The sequence below is a fragment of the Phascolarctos cinereus genome, unplaced genomic scaffold (genome assembly GCF_003287225.1).
Source record: "Phascolarctos cinereus isolate Bilbo 61053 unplaced genomic scaffold, phaCin_HiC Scaffold_1;HRSCAF=81, whole genome shotgun sequence".
Lineage (NCBI taxonomy): Eukaryota > Metazoa > Chordata > Mammalia > Diprotodontia > Phascolarctidae > Phascolarctos > Phascolarctos cinereus.
The window spans coordinates 14,096,105-14,115,209 of NW_027555514.1; the positions used below are offsets into that span (position 1 = coordinate 14,096,105).

Below are 19,105 nucleotides of genomic sequence, written 5' to 3' on the forward strand. Positions count from 1 at the left end.
TGTAAAATAAGGATAATAATAGCACCTACCTCCCAGGGTCATTGTGAGGATTGGGTCATATATCGGTAAAGTGTCCAGCACAGGGCCTGGCACACAGTAGGCACTTAATAAGTGCTTCTTTCTTTCCTTCCTCTGTTCACTCTATCATGCTCTGCCTCCTGTGGTTAGGTATACACTAGCGCTTTGTCTCCAGCCCTCTTTTCTCCACATGTTGCTGTTGTTTAGTGGTTTCACTTGTACCTGACTCTTCATGACGCCATTGGGGGTTTTCTTGGCAGATATGCTGGAATGGTCTGCCATTGCCTCCTCCAGCTCATTTTACAGATGGAGAAGCCGAGGCAAACAGGGTTCAGTGACTTGCCCAGGGTCACACAGCTAGTCAGTGTCTGAGGCCAGATTGGAACTCAGGAAGAAGAGTCTCCCTGATTCCAAACCCACTGCATACACTAGCTGCCCCTGGCACATAGTAGGTGTTACGCAAGTACTGGTCATCATCATTATTGTTATAATTATTCTTTGCTTCTCACCTCTCCCTCACTCCCCAAATTCAATCAGTTGCCAAGCCTTAGTAATTCTATCTCTTCAGCGTGCTCTTATCTGTCTCCTCCTCTCTACATCCACAGCTGCCACACTAGTTTACGCCCTTTTTGCCTCTCATATAGAGATGGCTGTAGACTGCGAACTGGTCTCCCCGGGTTCAGCTCCTCTACTCAAGTGTTCATAGCCTTTGGCAGTCTGATGAAGCCTGCAGATCCCTTCTCAGGACAATGTTTCTAAATGCGTAGTTTAAAGCACAAAAGTTTACAAATGAAGTGGATTACTTGAAAATATAGTTATTAAAATGCTTTTTAAAAACAAGTTCTGAGACCCCAGGTTAAGGACCCCCTGCTCTGATCCATCTTCCACACGGCTGCCAAATTGACATTCCTAAAGCACAAATCTAAGAATATTCCTTTCCTGCTCAAGAAGCTTCCATGGCTCCCTATCACCTCAAGGATAAAAAAAAAAAAAACTCCTCTGTTTTAAGGCCATTGTGGATCCCAGCTATCTATTTGACCCCAAAGTAGACTGAGGCCAGAAGAGTTGGGCAGACACCAGTCAAAAGTCATCAATGACCTGGCCTCACCGAGTACACAACCTTTTGTCAGGCATTTTCTCTCCAGGCAATTCAGAAGACTCATCTAGTTTGGAGCCTCAACACATCTGTTTCCAGCTTTCTAACAAGAAAGGCAATACACAGGAAGACCTAAGCCCACCAGCTCCTGGGGTTGCACATCTCCCGGGATCCAAGAGCCCAGGTGACTTCCCTAGGCTAGCTGGCATTTCTGCGGCTCTCTGGGCACCACCTACTTCTCATAAATAGACAAGAAGAAAACGGAGATGAAGACGGATAACTGGGGAAGCCAACACCTGAGAAAAGCAGAGAAAGCTGGAAGCTAATGGGCTTCCAGAGATCGATGCTGGTCAGCCATGAAATGGGTAAGTCACACGAAGGACATAGCTCGCTAATCAGAAGTGGCAAAAATCAATCGAGGGCCTTGCACAAGTTTGACCGGTATTGGTTGGTTAATTAATTAGCTGGTGACCACCGGCATTCATGAAATACTCACAAAGTTACAAAGTGTTTTATATTCATTATCTCATGGGATCCTCACAACAACAGTGAGATAAGCTGTATATACACAATTATCTCCATTTTGCAGGTAAGGAAACTGAAGCTCAGAGTGAAGGGGTCTGCCCAAGGTCACAGAGATAGGGTTTTCCTGATGACAAGTCCAGCGCTCTCCAGGGAATCAAGGCCTGTAGGGAGAATGTGAGAGCAACAGAGCAACCGACTCTACAGGGGCAAAGGTCGCTGACCCTGATGCTTCTGTCCCATCTCCCTGCCTAAATACCAGCCTCCAGAGAACACTCCCCTTCCCAGAGAAGGAGAATCCACTCAGCTCTGGAAGCCTGCCTCAGGACTGAGGTGTCCTGATTGGTATATGAACTCAGCGACCTGTAGCATCTAGCTGGCCCCAGATCTTGCTTTCCATTCAGCCACCCTCCCTAGAGAGCTCGCTATCTGCCCCACTATGGCATGACTCCCCTCCCCCCGTCACTACCACTTTCCACCTCTTGATCTGGAAACAGATTTCAAATAAATACTAGTGTGGCTTTGGGAAAAGGCATGACAATCAACTGCCCTGTGGCTCCATGTGAAATGCAGGTGATCACATCCCCCCCCCCCAGATGTGGCATAGTAGAAAGAGGGCTGAAATAAGAGTCAGGAAGACATCAGTTCAAACCTTGCCTCAGATACTTTACCAGTGTGTTATTTAGCTTCACTTTGCTCATCTGTAAAATGGAGATAATCATAGCACCTACCTCACAGGGCTGTTGTAAGGCTTAGATAAGTTAACACATATCAAACCCTTCGCAAGCTGTAAAGCATTCTATAAATGCTAACCTTTATTAGTACAAACATTTCTTTTCTCAATCATTAATCCCAAGGTGGTTGAGGTAGCTCTGGGGAAGAAATCATGCTAAGGTTCTTATATTAATGAAGCAGAAAGCTAGGGGCTCATTGTCAGCAGCTGCCTAGAGAAGAAAACCAAGGCTGGGCTATATGTACAATCCAACTCACTGTGCAGATGAGAATGGATTGCTTTTGATTCTCATAGGGACCAACTTGTGGGGTTTAATCATCACTTAACAGTGGCAGCAACAATGACTTCCCCAAGCACTGCATTTTTCAAGACTCTCCACACAGTCATTCAGGGTTTGATACATTTGTCAGGGGGGAGCCCCAAATTACAAAACCTGCTGCCTTCTTCTCTTTAGAGCAAAGCAAGACAGGGGCCAGAAAGGATGGGGTTGGGGGAGAGAGGGAGAGGGAGAGAGGGAGGGAAGGAAGGAGAGAGAAAGAGAAGAGGAGGAGGAGGAGGAGAGAGAAAGAGTGGCAACAGAGATGAAGAGAGAGGGGAGGGGGAAAGAGAGAGAATGGGGGCATGTGCTGCTCCGCTGGTTCCCCGCCCTCAGGTCAGGACCCAATCTGGGGTTACTGTGGGCCACAAAGGGTCCCTGAGATGCTCATCTCCCCCTCAGGCTCCCCTTCTTCTGGTGCCATGTAGGTGAGTGGACAGAGTGATGTACTTGTGGTCAGGAAGATGTGGTCTAAATCTTGCTTCTGAGACTTACCAGTCATGTGACCCTGAACACTTCTCAGACTTTGTTTCCTTATCTGGACAATGGAAATCATGGCCATGGAAGCTCTGAGATAACCGGCAGAGTTGTCTTAAGGATCAAGTGAGAATCTATGTGAAGTATTTTACAAATCTCCAAGTGCTATGTTATTAACATGAGAGTATAGTATAGTAAAGTGAAGTCAGAAAGTTCTGGCTTTGAATTGGACTGCAGACACTCACTAGCTGTGTGGTCTGGGTGTGTCACTTGACCTCTCTGGTCCTCACAGCCCTCTTGGGTAAAATGAGGGAGGTGAGCCTGTCTTTGAAGGTGCGGTCTGGCTCTGAATCTTTGAAGGTCATACTGTGACCTTCACTTCCACCTGGGATGGCTCCCCCCCAGCCTTTTCCCTCTGCTATACCCACCTTCCTTCCTTCTGCTAAGCTGGAGCAGGTATGCTGGCCGCTGAAGAGCCCAGGAGTGCCCAGGGACTCCCCAGATGCCTGTACTGATTGGCACCATCACTGATTGCACAAAGACTGATCACCATAGACACCCACATTAATACCTCAGTGACCTTGGACAAGTCACCTCATCTCTAGGGCCTCATTCTCCTGTTCTGGAAATAACAGAGTAGGACCAGCTGTCCTCTGTGGTGCCTTGTGGCTCCCTGTCTGTGATCTGAGTCCAAACACCAAGATGAATCGGGGGGGGGTGGGGGGGGGGGGTGGAAGTTCCCACCATGGAGAGCTCCCACCTGGGACCAAGAAGAGCTGTTTTCCAGCCATGTTGTGTTCCTCAGAGAGAATGACTGGGCTGAGCATTTCAGAATTCCTTCATCAGACTCTGACAAAACCTGGTAAGATCAAAGTAGCACACGAAAGGTGTTCTAACTCACTCAGGATGACAAAGCGCTCCCGGTGTTTGAGTCAAAGGATTAAGAAAACATTAAAGTAATTGCCTTAGTATCACAGGAAAGCCAACTCCAATCCTCCCTCGCCAGCCTCCCTCTCCCTGCTACAAATACAGGGGAGGAACGCAGGCAAAGAAAAGGCTGGGATGCATGGGCTGGACTACCAGTAATACAGCTGCATGACCTTGGGGCAATCATTTCTCTCTTCAGGGATGCCTCAGTTTCCCTCTCTGTAAAATGAGGGGATTTGGGGAAGAGAGCTGAATCCTGTATAGTTATAATGACTATGCTTCTCAGCAGAGAAGATTGGAGAAAATGCCCCTCTGGCTCATCTTTGCACAGGTGGAGGACTATGTTGTATGCTGCCAGGCATGGCTGATACCCTGGTTTTCCTGAAGTCTTTTCCCCACCCCCTTTTAAAATCTTGGTGACCAAAGATGGGTCAGGGCGTAAGAAAGAGGGACAGGTTATACGTGGAAATGAAAGTGATGGGAAAATGAAAGATAGCCATTTTTGTTTAAATGAGTACTGGGATTAAATGGTTACAGGGAATAGCTACTAAGTGCTTTCTGGGTTCCTAGCTCAGGGCTTAGAATACAAAGATGACTCAGTTTCTTCTCTAAAATGGAGGAGATGAGGTGAGGGCTGTGTTCTTGATGGGAGTTCCTAACCTAGTACCCATGAACTCAGTTTTTAAAATATTTTATGTTGATAACCTTCAATATAATTGATTTTCTTTATAATTCTATGTATTTTATCTTATTCATCAAAAAACCCCACAATTCTAAGAGAGGGTCCATAGTTTCTACCAGACTGACTGTCCAAGGGGTCCAAGGAAACACACAAAAAACTTAAGAACCCCTGTTCTAAATGATCTCAATGACCTTTTAAGTGTTACTCTATGCGAAGCACTCAATTCAGGACCGAGGATACAAAGACGCCTTCGTTTCTTCTGCTGTAAAATGGGGACAATAATACGTGTACCATCTACCTTACAGTGTTGTTATGAGGCTCTAAGGAGATGGATGAGTGTAAGGTGCTTTGCCAACCTTAAAGCCCACCATGAACACCAGCCAGCTGTACTTAGTAGGACTATAAAATGAGGGGGCTGAATAAGCTGATCTCTCAGGTTCCTTCCATCTCTGACTCTAGAAAAAAACCTAGGACTATGTTGAAAACAAGAAGGGTCCATCCACTCCTACAGATTCTCCAAAAGCATCAGTGGTTCTCAACGATGTCAAGGGCGGGTCAGCAACAGCCATCATCAGCCCCATGCTGACGAGAGCCTGCTTCGGGCACTGCCAAAGACCCAAGTGGCAACCAGTTCATCCAGGGCCTGGAGCAAGAACACAAAGGAGCCTTTTCACCAAGGCTCAGAGGTGGGCAAATAAAGACCCTGGGAGGCTGCTGCCAGGAACGGAGCCTGGGGAGGGGCAGAACAGGAAGAAGTTTGCCCCAGGAGCCATAGGGAAGAAGCTATCTGGGGTCTTCAGATTTTAATTAATTATTCTTGTTGCTTCGTAGCTGAGTTGTTTCTCCCTCACTGCCAAGCACCTTCTGGATTCTAGGACCCTGGGTCGAAGCCCATGTTACCTAGACATTGCCCTGTCAACCCTCTGCTGCAAAGACAATGTCAGTGGGTCAATTAAGAAGCATTCATTCAGTGTCTTCTATGCATTAGGCACCAATCTAAGCATCTATTAAGCCCTGACTACCTGTGAGGCACTGTGCTAGACATTCAGTCTATAGAAATGCTTCCTCCCTCCCTCCTTCCCTAAGCTCTGGGGAGATCCAGAAAGGCAAACAGAATCTCTGTCCTCCTAGAACACCCCACTGTCGAAGACTGACCGTTTCATTAGGAACCCCACCCTGGCTGTTCCACCAATAGAAAGGCATTTAAAAGTGAGAACCCCAGAGCCCAGGAACAAAGGCCCAGCTTCCAATATAAACGCCCACATGGGCTGAGTCACACCCGGGAAAGCTTTGCCAACCCCACGCATGAATCATGGTGACTCGCAAAGGGCATGTCTAAGTCGATGTTTCCTCGTGCTCCTCCATGAAACAAACATGGAACTTATGGAAGAACATGGGGAGTTGAGCTCAGAACTCAAGTGGGAGGAAACCGACTGCTTTCTGACCCTGGGAAAATCTTGTGGAAAGTTTTACAGAGCTGGTCACCTTGACAACACCTCGAATTTGTCCCCTTCACTCTTCTGACATGGCCACTGTTGGGCAGCAGGCCTGCTGGGGGTCTGCCTGCCTCAAGGCTCTCCCTACTCCCATCCATCTCTGACTCAGCTAGCTGCTGAAGGGATTTTCCTAAAGCTCAGGTCTGACCAGGTCACCCCCTACTCAATAAACCTCAGTGGCACCCCACTGGCTCCAGGAACATACAAAACCCTCTTCAAAGCCCTTCATGTCCTGGCCCCCTCCTTCCTCTCCAGTCTTCTCACACCTTACCCCCCCAATGTATACTCTTCCATCTAGTGGCCCCGGCCTCCTGGCTGTTCCATGAACAAGACCCTCCATCTCTGGAGCCCAGGCATTCTATCTGGCTGTCCCCTTTGCCTGATCACCCTCCCTCCTCATCTCCGCCTCCTAACTTCATTTAAGTCCCAACTACAATCCATCCTTCTCCAGCCCCTCTTTATCCAGGGCTCACTCTCTGGGAAATATTTCCTATTTATCCTGTCTATAACTTGTCTGTTGTCACCTGAATTCGACTGAAAATTCCTTGGACCTGTCTTTTGCCTCTTTTTGTGTCCCTATCACTTAGCACAGTGCCTGGAACATAGTAGGTGCTTAATAAATGTAACTGACTAATAAACTGATAGTGATTTGATCCCTCCTTCCTCATCACCAATCACAGAACAAAACTCACTTTTGGAAAAGAAATTGTTTCTTGCTGAAGATAAATTGTGAAATGACAAAGTGAGAAAGGAAGGACTCTCCAAAGTACAGACTTCTTGTCTGATGTATAAACACTGTGCGTTCTTTACAATTCAGAGAGAAAATGGGGAGGGGGTATTTTATGTACTTTTTTTTACAATAATTTGCTGTTTCCAGGCCACGCGTGCTTGTGTGAATCAGTGTGGTGTAGTGGGCACAGGGCTGGGCTGGGAGTCCAGAAGACCCAGATTCAAATGCCCACTCAGACACCGAGTAGCTGGGTGACTCTGGGAAAATCATGGAACCTCTCTGAGTTCTAAGCAGCTCTGTAAGGGTGGCAGAGTGCGTCACAACCAGCATTGGCGGAGGGAGTTCTCTTACCTGGGAGTTCCCTCTACCACTGACATCACAGATGCAGTTCCCAGCCCCAACCCTGTAATCGTGGATTTGTTCTTTAATTATGCTATTTCAAATGAGTGAACAAAAGAAGCGTAAAATACTCCCACCCGGCTAACTTATTCACCTCTTTCTTATTTATCCAGAGATTAGGAAAGAAGAGCTTTCCTGACTTTTTCAATTCACAAGTAGTTCCACAACTTGGAGAGAATCTTTTCTGCTGTGGATTCATCACTCAACTAGAGAAGAAACTATTGCTGCTACCGGCTGAATTTCCCTCTCCAGTGCAGCAAGCTGAGCTCAGCATCAGGGCTCACCAAACATTTCTTCATTAATGAGCTGATGGAGCTGAGGAGCTAAAGTCACTCCGCTGGGAGGTGGGGGGGGGGGGAGTGGGGAGAAGAGACAAAAGGAGGTCAACTAATAGTCACTTCTTGAATGGATCGCCCTTGGGCCTCAAATGTATTATACTTTAGTTGATACAACAGAAGGACCATTGATAGGTACCCATTTAATTCCCAAACCCTTCTTGAGCACATAAGGATTGGTCCTGATAGCAATGACTGAAAAAACTGGTCAGAAAATCTAAATAAAAAACTTTTTTTAAGGCTAAGAAAATATTGCCTCACACAGTATTAGGAGATGGAATCATTTTTTAATGACAATCTCTTTGAGTTTCCACAGATCTTAAGATTATAGGCACATGGACTTACTGAACTCAGCAAACACTGATTAAAGCCTAATTCAATTCCAACCAGCAGTCACATCACACACACGCAAACAGAATGGCCCCTGGCCTCCGATGGTTTTTGTGCTGCTGTTGTGGTAAGCAGGCTTCCATTAGTTCACACACACACACACACACACACACACACACACACACACACACAAAGTCACCTCAAGTGGGTCAGCTGGGGGAACGAGGTGTTTAAGGGGATTTGGAATCAAGATGGCAGCCCTCAAGCTAGGTCTCAAAGGGAGCTAAGGGTGCTAAGAGGAGGTGGGGAGCATTGAAGGCCCAGGGGAGAGCCAATGCAAGAAATGCAGAGGCCCACGATGTGCTAGGGACTGTGCTGGACACTCAAACCTGCAGTGCCCCAACAACTTACTAAGATTAAATTCCCCAAATGAATCAGTGGAGTTTCCACACCAAGAAAAATCTGAGGTATGTTCAGAAGCTCCCTTCACTTCCAAAAATGTATATTAGAGAAAGAGAGAAGGAAAGAAGGAAAGAAGGAAAGAAAGAAAGAAAGAAAGAAAGAAAGAAAGAAAGAAAGAAAGAAAGAAAGAAAGAAAGAAAGAAAGAAAGAAAGAAAGAAAGAAAGAAAGAAAGAAAGAAAAAGAGAGAAAAGAAAGAAAAAAGGAGAGGAGAGGAGAGGAGAGGAGAGGAGAGGAGAGGAGAGGAAGAGGAGAGGAGAGAGGAGAGGAGAGGAGAGGAGAGGAGAGGAGAGGAGAGGAGAGGAGAGGAGAGGAGAGAAAAGGAATGGGGAGGGGAGGAAGAAAGACAGAGAAAAACAAGGAAATGGGCTTCAGTGTGACACCATTATTAGTCTGTATCAGCACTTCCTAAAGACTGCTCCCACACCAACAGAGGCATGGCATTACTACAGAGCTATTGTGGACTCCACTCCTCAGTTATTTTAAACATCCTCCTCTAGCTCAGTTGCCCGAGTCACCAATTACTGCCTTGTCAAGTTAAGAGAGAGTGGCATCTGCGAAACACACTTGGCTCCCTCCATTACATTCCTGCGGTCACGGTTTAGACACCTCCTAAAATCACTGCTGTTTTGAGTCAGCCCTTCCTGAAGCAAAATCATGCTAATGTATTATACAAGTTTAGCAGCTCAGGAAAGAGCAGATGCCCTGATCCTTGGCTGCCAAGCCCCAGATTTATTTGGGGCCCAGCCTTTGGAGAGGCTCCCTTGGTCAGGACAAGCACAAAGCACACGGAAGACACCTGCATGGGAGACCAAGACCTTTTCACCTGCTTTGTGTGATCAATGCTGAGGGCAGCCTGGTGAAGCCTACAGATCCTTTCTGAGAGTCATTTTTTAAAAGGAAAAAAATTAGATGCAAGGGCTTATAAAGGAAATCAATTGTATGGAAGGGAAGTCACTGAAACATTAAAAAATCAAATTCATGGACCTCAGGTAGAGAACCCGCTCCCTACACCCTTTTCCTGGATTTCCCATGAAATTATAATCAAGAGGAGACTTTCCTGATCTCCTTACAAAGAGCTTCCCTCACCAGTAGCAGTGGGCTTTTTTCTCTATGAGACATTGAGTCTGTAGTGTTTTCCCTTAATTATATCCATGATTAACATAATTTTGTAATTTGGAGGTGTGGGCTGGCAACCTGCCAGGAATCACAGCGGACAGCTGAGATGGCTCATTTTAAAAAGTCAACAGTTCGAATGTGAAATGCCACCAAATCTTATCTTCCTCTCACTTAGCGGATAAATGAGTTCATTGGTGGATGTTAATTAAATGGGTATCTGTTAATTCATTCATTCACTGGATACTCATTAATTCTTAAGACATTTATTAAGTACCTACGACATTTATTAATCTGGTTTAGCATTAGGGATACAAGGATAAAATGAAACAGTCCCTGTCCCCAGAGAGCTTACATTTTACTGTAGAAGAAAACACACACACGTAGGTAAATAAAAAATGCAAATACATCATTTCTGCACACACACATTTCACAAATCACATGGGACAATCTTGATCCAGATGGGCTCGGGGAAATCTTACTTCTGATCCAATAAAGCCAGAGATGAAACAGAACACGGGCCATTCCAAATGGTGCTGAGCATTTTGGAAAATTACGGTATGGGAATAGTTGTAATGTTTTGTCCTGTGTCAACATGAGGTCTATTGCAGGTAACTGCAAGTTGGAAACTGATGGTAAAAATCAGTTATCTTAAGTTACCAAGTATATGGTGAAGAACACCATCAGTGTGACTTGGGAAGAAGGCTACAATCTTGGAGTGATCCATTATGAATACCAGGCCTCTTATCTGGGCTCTTCCCATCTAGCTGACTATATGTAAGGGATGAAAAATCAATAAGAAGTGAAGATTACCCCAAGAGTGTGGTCATTGAGAGAGAGGTCTTAGGATCATAGCACAATAATGGTATTGAAGAAAGAGACAGGGGTAGCTAGCTGGATAGAGCACAGGACCTTAAGTCAGGAAGACTCATCTTCTCCAGTTCAAATCTGGCCTCAGACACTGACTAGCTGTGTGACCCTGGGCAAGTGACTTAGTCCTGTTTATCTCAGTTTCCTCATCTGTAAAATAAGCCGGAGAAGGAATGGCAAGCCATGGCAGTATCTTTGCCAAGAAAATTCCAAAAGGGGCCATAAAGAGTTGGACACAACTTTACCACTGGACACACATACAGAGCTAGAATTAGTAGTAAGAGAAAAATGTCTGATGAAAAGAGGAGCTGGTCCTAGCTTGGTTATACAGAGTTTTTAGGGGGAACCTGGAATCCTCCCAAAACTCTCTGAACACCAACACCTACTCTCACCCTAGAAAGGTCCTTCACTGCACCTGGTTGGGAAAAGCTACCAGGCAAGGTCAAGGAGGCTTCTCTTGCCCCATATCCAGAAATCACCCTTGCTTTCTGACTAATGGGATTACCAGCTAGAGAAAGGCTACTCCTCTGGGCCCCATGACTCTTAGATGCCTAAGGAATGCACAGTCAGCTCAAGACTGTCCAACTTAATGGGGAGAAAGGACAAGAAGCGTGGGGCCCGTGTGGCCTTACAGATCCTGGCCTACCCGCCTCTTGTGGGGCTGTTCTGTAGGGATTCCCATCATTTTTCTCCAGGCCTCATCCCAATGTCCTAGAAGCCTTTCTCTAGCTCTGACACGGTACAGCTACCAGAGGAGCATGAAGGCCATCCATTGGTTATGGTCGCCATCTTGCCACATCACGTCACAACTGATCGCCCCAGCTTTTGCTCCAAACATACACCTCTGTGCTCCCATTCTCTACCTGTCCCCACTAGTAATAGGTAACAGCCAACTAACGCCTACCATGGGCTTCTCTGTCACCATTTGGGGAAGGTGAAGGGAAGAAGCATTTATTGCATGCCTACTGTGTGCAGCACTGTGCTTTACAGAATTTTACCTCATTTGATTTATGGCCTCCCCTGCCTCCCAGTCACATAACATCATGCGAAGAATATTGATGTTGAAAAGGTAAAGGGGTACAGTAGAAAGAGTGTTGCTTCTGAAGGGAGAGGCCCAGGTTCAAAGCCTCCCTCTGACATTTCCTATCTGTGGGGCTTGGGTGGGTCAATTCATCTGTCTAGGTCTTGGTTCCCCCGATAGGTGGGGGACCCCTGAGGGCCTGTCCAGCATTAGAGCCAGATCCTATGGGCCTTTGGCTCTGGGAAAGAATTCAGGGGCTCATTACACTCTCCCAAAGTCAGGCTAAGCATTCTTCCATTCAGGTCTGGGCTCAGTTCACTGTGCTCAGATATTCACATATTCCTAAAATAGGCCCACATTTCTCAAATCTCAAAAACCCATCTCCTCCATCCATTGTACTTTTCTAGCAGAGGTGATGGATTTGTGCCAGTGAAGTCACATTCTCACCCTCCTGACCAATGCATTTGGGAGTCAAAGGACCAGGCCTGAGGTGGGTTCTGTGGGGAAAAGGAGGGAAGAAGGGAGGGAGAGAAAGGGAGAAAGAGAGGAAAGGGAGAGGGAGGGAGAGAGGGAAGAAGAGAGGGAGTAAAGAAAGAATGAAAGCAGGAGGGAGGGAGAGAGGAAGAGAGAGAGGAAGGAAGGGAGACAGGGAAAAAGAGGGAAGGAAAGAGGAAGGGAGGGAGGGAGAAAAGAAGACAGAGAGAAGGAAAAGGGAGGGAGGGAGGTTGCATTGTTTGGTAAAAATAAACAGCAAACATTTCTTAAGCTCAGGGCACTGTGCTAGGCACAGGGGGATATAGTGCATAACCTCAAGGAGTTTACAATCTATGTTTGGAGGGGTGTCAGAGAGTGTCCCTGGTACATTAAAAGTAGGATGTACTAAGGGAAGAGAACCAGCTTGGCGTGGTGGACAGGCTTGACTTGATGTCAGAAGATCTGGATTCAAATCTCACCTCTGATAGCAACTGTGTGACCTTGGACAAGTCACTTCACCTCTGAGTTTGGGAGCACTGATAGAGGCAGAGCTGGGAGATAGCTGAAGCATCAAGTCCAACCCCTCATTTTATAGATAAGGAAACTGAGACCCTGGGGCAGGGGGGGGGGGGCTCAGTGACTTGCCCAAAGTCACATAGTCATGAGCTCAGCTTTGAAGGAGGGGACCAAGGAGGGTGATCCCAGTGTGGGGGAAGAGGGGATGACATGGAGGAAACAGCACATTGAGGTAGGTGAACTAGGAGAGTCAGGCTGAAATGTAGATCGTTCCAGCTCAGCAATGGCTACTGATTAAGCCTTTACTATGTGCCAGGTGCTCGCCTAGGCATGAGGAGCAGAAATTCAAAATGAAGACAGAGTCTCTGCCCTCAGGAAGCTTCCCCTCTGTGAAGGGAGAGCGTGTGGACACATATGCCCTTGGATGGAAACTCCCGGAGGCCAAAGACTGCTTCTGTCTTACTTTGTAACCCCAGCGTTCAGCAGAGTTCTGGGCACAAAGTCATGCGCTGAGTAGAGCAGCGGAGTGCCCAGCATACCATGATCAATTAATAAATGCTTGTGATGGGTTGATTAGCATATTTGGGAAAGAAACCCAAGTAGAATAATAATGGGAGCTGGGAAAGCAACGGCATTGAAGGAGACCAGGGAAGGCTTCCTGTAGGAGGGAGTACTTGAACTGAAGCCTGAAGGAAATTGGAGAGTCAAAGGCGCTGTGAAAGAAGGAGTGCATTCCACACATGGGGTGCAGCCAGTGCAAAGATATGAAGATGGGAGATGTAGTGTTGTGTATGAAAAGTAATATGAAAAAAGGCTAGAAAAGACCCACAGAAGGCCTTGAATGACAGGCTGAGGAATCTCTACTTCACATCGGGTATTACAAAGACAAGGTTAACCTCAAAGCACAGATGATTCCCAACAACCAGAATCAGCAGGGAAACCCCAGCAGCCTTTGCTCCTACGGTGGTCTACGGCCACCAATGCCGCCGACTGAAAACTGCCTGCAGTGCACCTGAATGGTGCAGCTCTCCTCCCCGTTTCTGTCACAGAGAGCCTGTCTGCAGCCTTGTCTTCGGTATTCTCTGCCACAAAAAGTAACTGTCAGGGATAATAGGAATGAGGTTTGACCTACTTTTCCCTAGATTCTTGAGAAGTCGTTGCAGCTCGGAGCCTTTCGATTCCTCCACACCCTCACTGGCTCCAGTGTTTTCCTCTTGCCCCACTCAGAAGCCCATGGATTTTCCACCTTCTCCTCCTCACTTCTTCATCAGCACTGGCTCCCTCCATCCCTCTCAGGGCAGCCCATGGCCAGCCCATTTCACATCAGCCCATCTGGATAAGAGAGCTTGGGAGCCCCACATTATGACCCTTCAGTGCCCACCAGACTGTCTGAGATGGGCACCCAGGTCATGCACACACCCTTCATTCTTGGAGCAGACAGACCTAACTTCATTCAACAAGCATTGATGCTGCCCTGCAAGGCACAGCGCGATGCACTGCTGTATTTGGTGAGAATAAATGAGCCCCAGGCCATGCCATCAGGAAGGTGACGGCCCCTGGGAAGATGTAACAGGTGCCCAGAGCCCTAAGAACCCAGGGGATCCAGAGCCTTCCTCCATCACTTGAGTGTCACCTTAAGCAAATTATTCAACTCAGCCTCAGTTTCCTCATCTGTCAAATGAGGGGTTGGACAAGATATCCTTTGAGATCCTTGGCAGCTTTATGTCTCTAGCTCCCTGACAGCCCTTGGGATAAACCTTGAAGAAAAATAAAGATTCTGAGAGCTAGAGATGTGGAGGAAGTACATGCCTGGCAAAGGGCTACAGTCCTGCAAAGGATTGTGGGTGGAAGAGAGAAGGTGAAATGAAGGCAAGAGCTGGACTGAATCTGCCTGGCTACATCAACAAGCCAAGAATCAAAGGAAGGTACGCAATGTGCTTGCTTAATCGTCTATGTGTTAAATAACATCCTCTGTATGCAACACGGACCACAGACAAGGGTAAGGTCTCCTGCCCTCCATGACCCTAAAGCTTCCAGGAGCCTCTTTTTTTTTTAAATTTAGTCCAGGTATCCATTTAATAATGAGCAGCAATGTGTTCTAGGGAACAGAATGGTGGGTTCAGCTCCCACCGACATGGCCAAGCAGTATGACCCTGGGCAAGTCACTTCCTCACCTGTAATATGAAAGTAACAATCTCTTGTTCAGGGGGTCCTTGAGAGGTTCCATTGCGATTGTAGGCCCTTGTAGCAATGCCAGCTATTATTACAAGGCAGAGCAGGAAGGGGTTTTATCGCCTCTGCTGCTGTTTGTTGTAATTCAGGAGGCTAATAGCAAGACGGCCACCAATGCTTGTTTCTGTGGGATGACTGGAAGCCTGGGGCTGCACATCCAGGGACACTTAAACATGGAAAAGAGGGGGCGAGAAAGGCAGCTGTGCAGAGGGCTCCAGCAGCCATGGGCTCTGAAGAGAGCCTGGGCAGGTGTCTGGGATTCTTAAGAAAGATTCAACCGGACAACTCCTGGAAAACTCCCTGCTGTTCAGAGAGCAGAGGCAGCCACCCCTTCTAGAGCTGCAGAGGAGCTGGAGATCCCTTAAACCAAACACCTCATTTGAAAGAGAGGGAAACTTTGGCCGGGGGAAGGAAATGACTTGTCCAAGGTCATATATGCCACACGCAGCAGGGCCCGGATATGCACTCAAAGCCTGTTCCCCACGAGCAGCTCTCCAACTCTTTTTCTCTGCCTCCACAGGTCTGAAGCACTGGGTTTCTTTAGCTACGCTTGGAGGTCGGTGACCCAGGACTCAGAACGAGAGCACGGTCAGACTGTCGGCGTCAAGGATCCTCGGCTGCCCCACTTGGAGATATTTGGGCTTCAGGGCGGGCACCAACCCCGAGTTGGCAGGAGGGGTTTGAGCCCCAGGCCATAAAGTCAGCAAACAAGCAACAGAGCCAGGGCCCACCTGACCTGGGGCCTTAAAGCAGCAGTCCCCGGACGCGGAGCGGGAAAGTCACTGCTGGGAGCCCCCCAGGGGCTGCACGCAGGAAGCACCCAAACTCAGGGGCCACTCCCCCCCCTCCCCGAGGCACGCGCTGGGCCAGGCCCGCGGCCGCAGTCTCTGGCGGGAGGGGAAGCCACCTGCAGGTCCTGAGCAGCTGGGGGCCATCAGAGATTCCCCCCCTGCCCCGCCCCGAAGGAGTGGAAGGCCAGGGGGCTGTTCTGTCACCCACCCCAGACCTGAGCTACGGAGGCTGTGTCCTGCAGCCACGTCTCGCAGCTGGGTGCCCCCACTTCGCCCCCTCCCCCAGCTGCAGCCCCAGCCCCGAACTTCCAGGGTGTGAGAGAGAGTGGGCTTCGGTGGGGGAGAGCTTCCGCTCCTGCTCGAGGCGGCAGGCAGCACGTGCCCGGGGCCAGAGCCTGCGCTCCCTTCCGTCACCACCCGGCCCGGCCGGCGGGGGTCCCGGCCTTGGTCACTCACCCTGCCGCCGCCGGCGCTCCTCTTCCTGCGCAGGGTGAGCCCGCTGCGCAGCAGAGCAGGCAGGTCCCGCAGCCGGTGCCGCAGCTGCTGCTCCGGGGGCTGGGGCTGCTCCGGGGCTCCCGGGCTCCCCCCTCGTCGCCGCTGCCGCCTCCCCCCCGGGGCCCCGGCGGCCCCCGACGTCCCGGGGTCCGCGGGCTCCGGGCTCTCCGCCGGCGGGGGCTGCATCTTCACGGCTCCCACAGCCATCTTCATGCCCGGTTGCCCGCCGCGGCCGGCGCTCCTGGCGTCCGGACCCCGCAGCAGCGGCCGCGAACCTTGGATGCTGTGCCAGGCAGGGAGAGGGCGCGGGAGCGACTGCGGCTGGTGCGCGGGGCTGGGTGCCAGCCGCTGCCCACCCTCAGCGAGCCTGCCTCACTCCTCCTCTTCCTCCTTCTCCTCCTCCTCCTGCTCCCCACGCCCAGTCCCTGCCGGCCGCGCCTCCTCCTGCCCAGCCCAGGTGCGCAGGCCCCGCCCTACCTGCCTCTCCCGCTGCCCCCCTCGGCGCCGCGCAGTGCCCGGGCGGGCTGCCTGGGCTGCCGGACGCGGCCGGACCCCGGGGAACAATAGAGAACAGGAAGGCTGCCCGGGAATGGGGGTGGGGGTGGGGGGTTGTGAGGCGTGAGCTCATCCCAGGTGCAGGAAATCAATCCTCCACCTCCCCAACCCCTCCTCCCCGGCGGTCCTAGACCACTGCTCTACCTGCCCCAAGTCCCTCTCCCCTGGGGCTCCCCGGAGCCTGGGAACTCCACCGGCTGCCGCTTCCTTTTCCCTCTTCCTTCTAGCCGAGGCCCCAAAGGGAAACGGACCGGCTGCAATCCTGCCCCCTCCCCCAATCTCCCCCGCTACTGCTCCCCACGTTATAATTTGACTTTGGGCCCAGGAATCCCCATCACCTCTCTACAGCTGGAAGGGATGTTGGAGATCAGCTAGTCAGACCCTCTCACTGTACAGGTGGGGAAACCTAGGCCCAGACCAAGTGATGCGCTTGAGGCTCCGAAGGTAATAAATGGCAGAATTGGGATTCGAACCCAGGCTTTCTGCTTCCAAATCCAGTACTCTCTTTCCCCTGCTACCAATGGTGGTGTCATTTTGGCATCACTTAAGAAGTGCCCCCACCCCACTTTCTATGCTCTTCAGTGGAAGGAAGAGGCCCTTTGGTCTCCAAGAAGTGCCCACTAGAGATTCAGCAATGTCCTGTGGACAGCAACATCTCTGGGGAAACGTGTATGCCCCAAAATGAACTACAGGCCTACACTGTTGTGGTAGATGCTCGCATCCAAAGACTGATCGTTGGCCTGATCCTCTTTGAAAGAAAGCATTTATCTCTGTCTTTTCAATGGGAGAGACAGACATGTCCTCAGAGGGTCAGAGGATCCTAAGCGCAGGCTAGGATGGACCCCAGAGGCTGTCTTCCGACCTCCTCATCTTACAGATGAAGAAACTGAAGCTAGAGGCGCCAGCATCTCGACTATTTGAGTGTGACCTAGATTCTTCCCCTTTCTGAGGCAGGCTGGGGCTAACAGTGGTAACTGCCTCCCGGTAGCCTTCACCTGGGGACCGGATTTGCCCCTGAAGGCAGCTACATTCAAATAAGAGACGGTGTCATCCTGGCCCCCAAGAAGTTAGGATGCAAATAAGCAAATCCCTCTGACTCAGCCTTCTCCTGGTTCCTCAAGGAAATCTACTGCTGCCCCTCGGTCCCGATGGTGGCAGATCTAAGAATCCTTTCCACCAGGGGCTGGACAACCTGCTTTGCTCTCTGTCACCACAGCAAATCAATGGAAGATAAACAACTGATCTTTGTCAAAGAATTCACTGAAGACAATAAGCTCGTTCACTCCTGCTTTTAAATTCATTCAACAAATACACGTGAAGTGCCTTCTATCCTGAAGGCGCCTTCTGATTTCTGTACATGACTACTTTCCCCAACAAAGGGCAGGTTGCCTGCCTGCCTGCCTCCCTTAAAGGATCCCAAGTTCTTAGAGCTGGAAAGAAGCTTCTCTGAAGGGGACCGTGAACCTGGACGGGGTCAAGCCCCTTCACTAAGGGACCAGAGAGGCCATCTGGCCCATCCCCTTATTTTACAGGTGAGGAAGCTGAGGCTTCAGCACAGCAGAAGGAGAATGGGGTCAGAAGACTTATGATCTTATGATCTTCTTATTGTGAGTCTGGGCAGTGGCAGAAGGCCTCACTTTCCCCATCTGTAAAATGAAAGGCTTAGACTGAGTCCTAGTTTATAGTAAGTCTATGGTCCTAAGTGATGATCAACAAAGGGGCTAATATTATCCCCATTTTACAGTTAAGGAAACTGAGGCACAGAGAAGCTGAGTGACTCGCTTAGGGTCACAAAGCTAGTGGCAGGGTTTGGCCAGCTCATGGATTCTGCTGGATTCCCCTTCAGGATTCCAGGAGGCACCTCTATGATGATGTGACATTAGAAAACAAAAGGATTGGAAATTCTATTAACAGCGAACCTGAATTCCCACCGTGTCCTCTCACCAAGGGTGGTGGGGTGGGGGATGGGGTGAGATCCCACCTGGCAACGTCACCCAGGGCCCCCTGGCTCCTCCCGCCCTGTTTGGATCTGGCTTCTGGCTTTCTCAGCACGGCAGAGCTGGGAGGGCCACAGGGAACCTGGAGGGCGGCCCCATCCTGTGACAGAGCAGGACACTGAGGAGGAGGGCAGGATCTGAGGGTCAAAGGTCCGTTCCAGGGAATAAGCACTCGGAAGTCTGGAGCAGCAGGAAGGGCTTTCTAGATGAGGTAAGCAGGGCAAGCTTCACGAAGGAGACGCAGACTGGGCAGGGAAGGTTCAAATACTTATGCCAGGCTTGAGTGACCCAGCTCTGCCACTCATTGTGTGAATTTGGGCAAGCCACCGAACTGTCTGGGCCTCGGTTTCTTCCACTATAAAATAGGGACATTCTCCTAGATCTTGAAGGTCCTTTCCAGCTCTAAATTCTGCTTGTGTGCATTGGGAGGGCGCTAACCTCTCTGGCCCTCAGTCTCTTCATCTGTAAGATGAAGGGGGTGGCCTGGGTCAGTAGCAAAGACAGAAGTGCAGCTCGG

The 19,105-nt window shown here is 49.6% G+C and overlaps 1 protein-coding gene across 2 annotated transcripts in view; it reads right to left on the reverse strand.

The window, feature by feature from the left end:
• RAPGEF5 (Rap guanine nucleotide exchange factor 5) overlaps positions 1-16,418 on the reverse strand; it is a 240,308-nt gene extending 223,890 nt beyond the window's left edge. The window contains exon 1 of one of the 2 annotated variants that reach the window (XR_013485165.1): positions 15,998-16,418. Coding sequence is in view for 1 of the 2 variants with exons in the window: in XM_020993209.2 (XP_020848868.1) it covers positions 15,998-16,249 (252 nt within the window). In the remaining variant the exon portion in view is untranslated. The remainder of the gene's footprint in view (positions 1-15,997) is intronic. The other variant, XM_020993209.2, reaches the window with a different exon arrangement.
• Between the last annotated feature and the right edge of the window lie 2,687 nt (positions 16,419-19,105).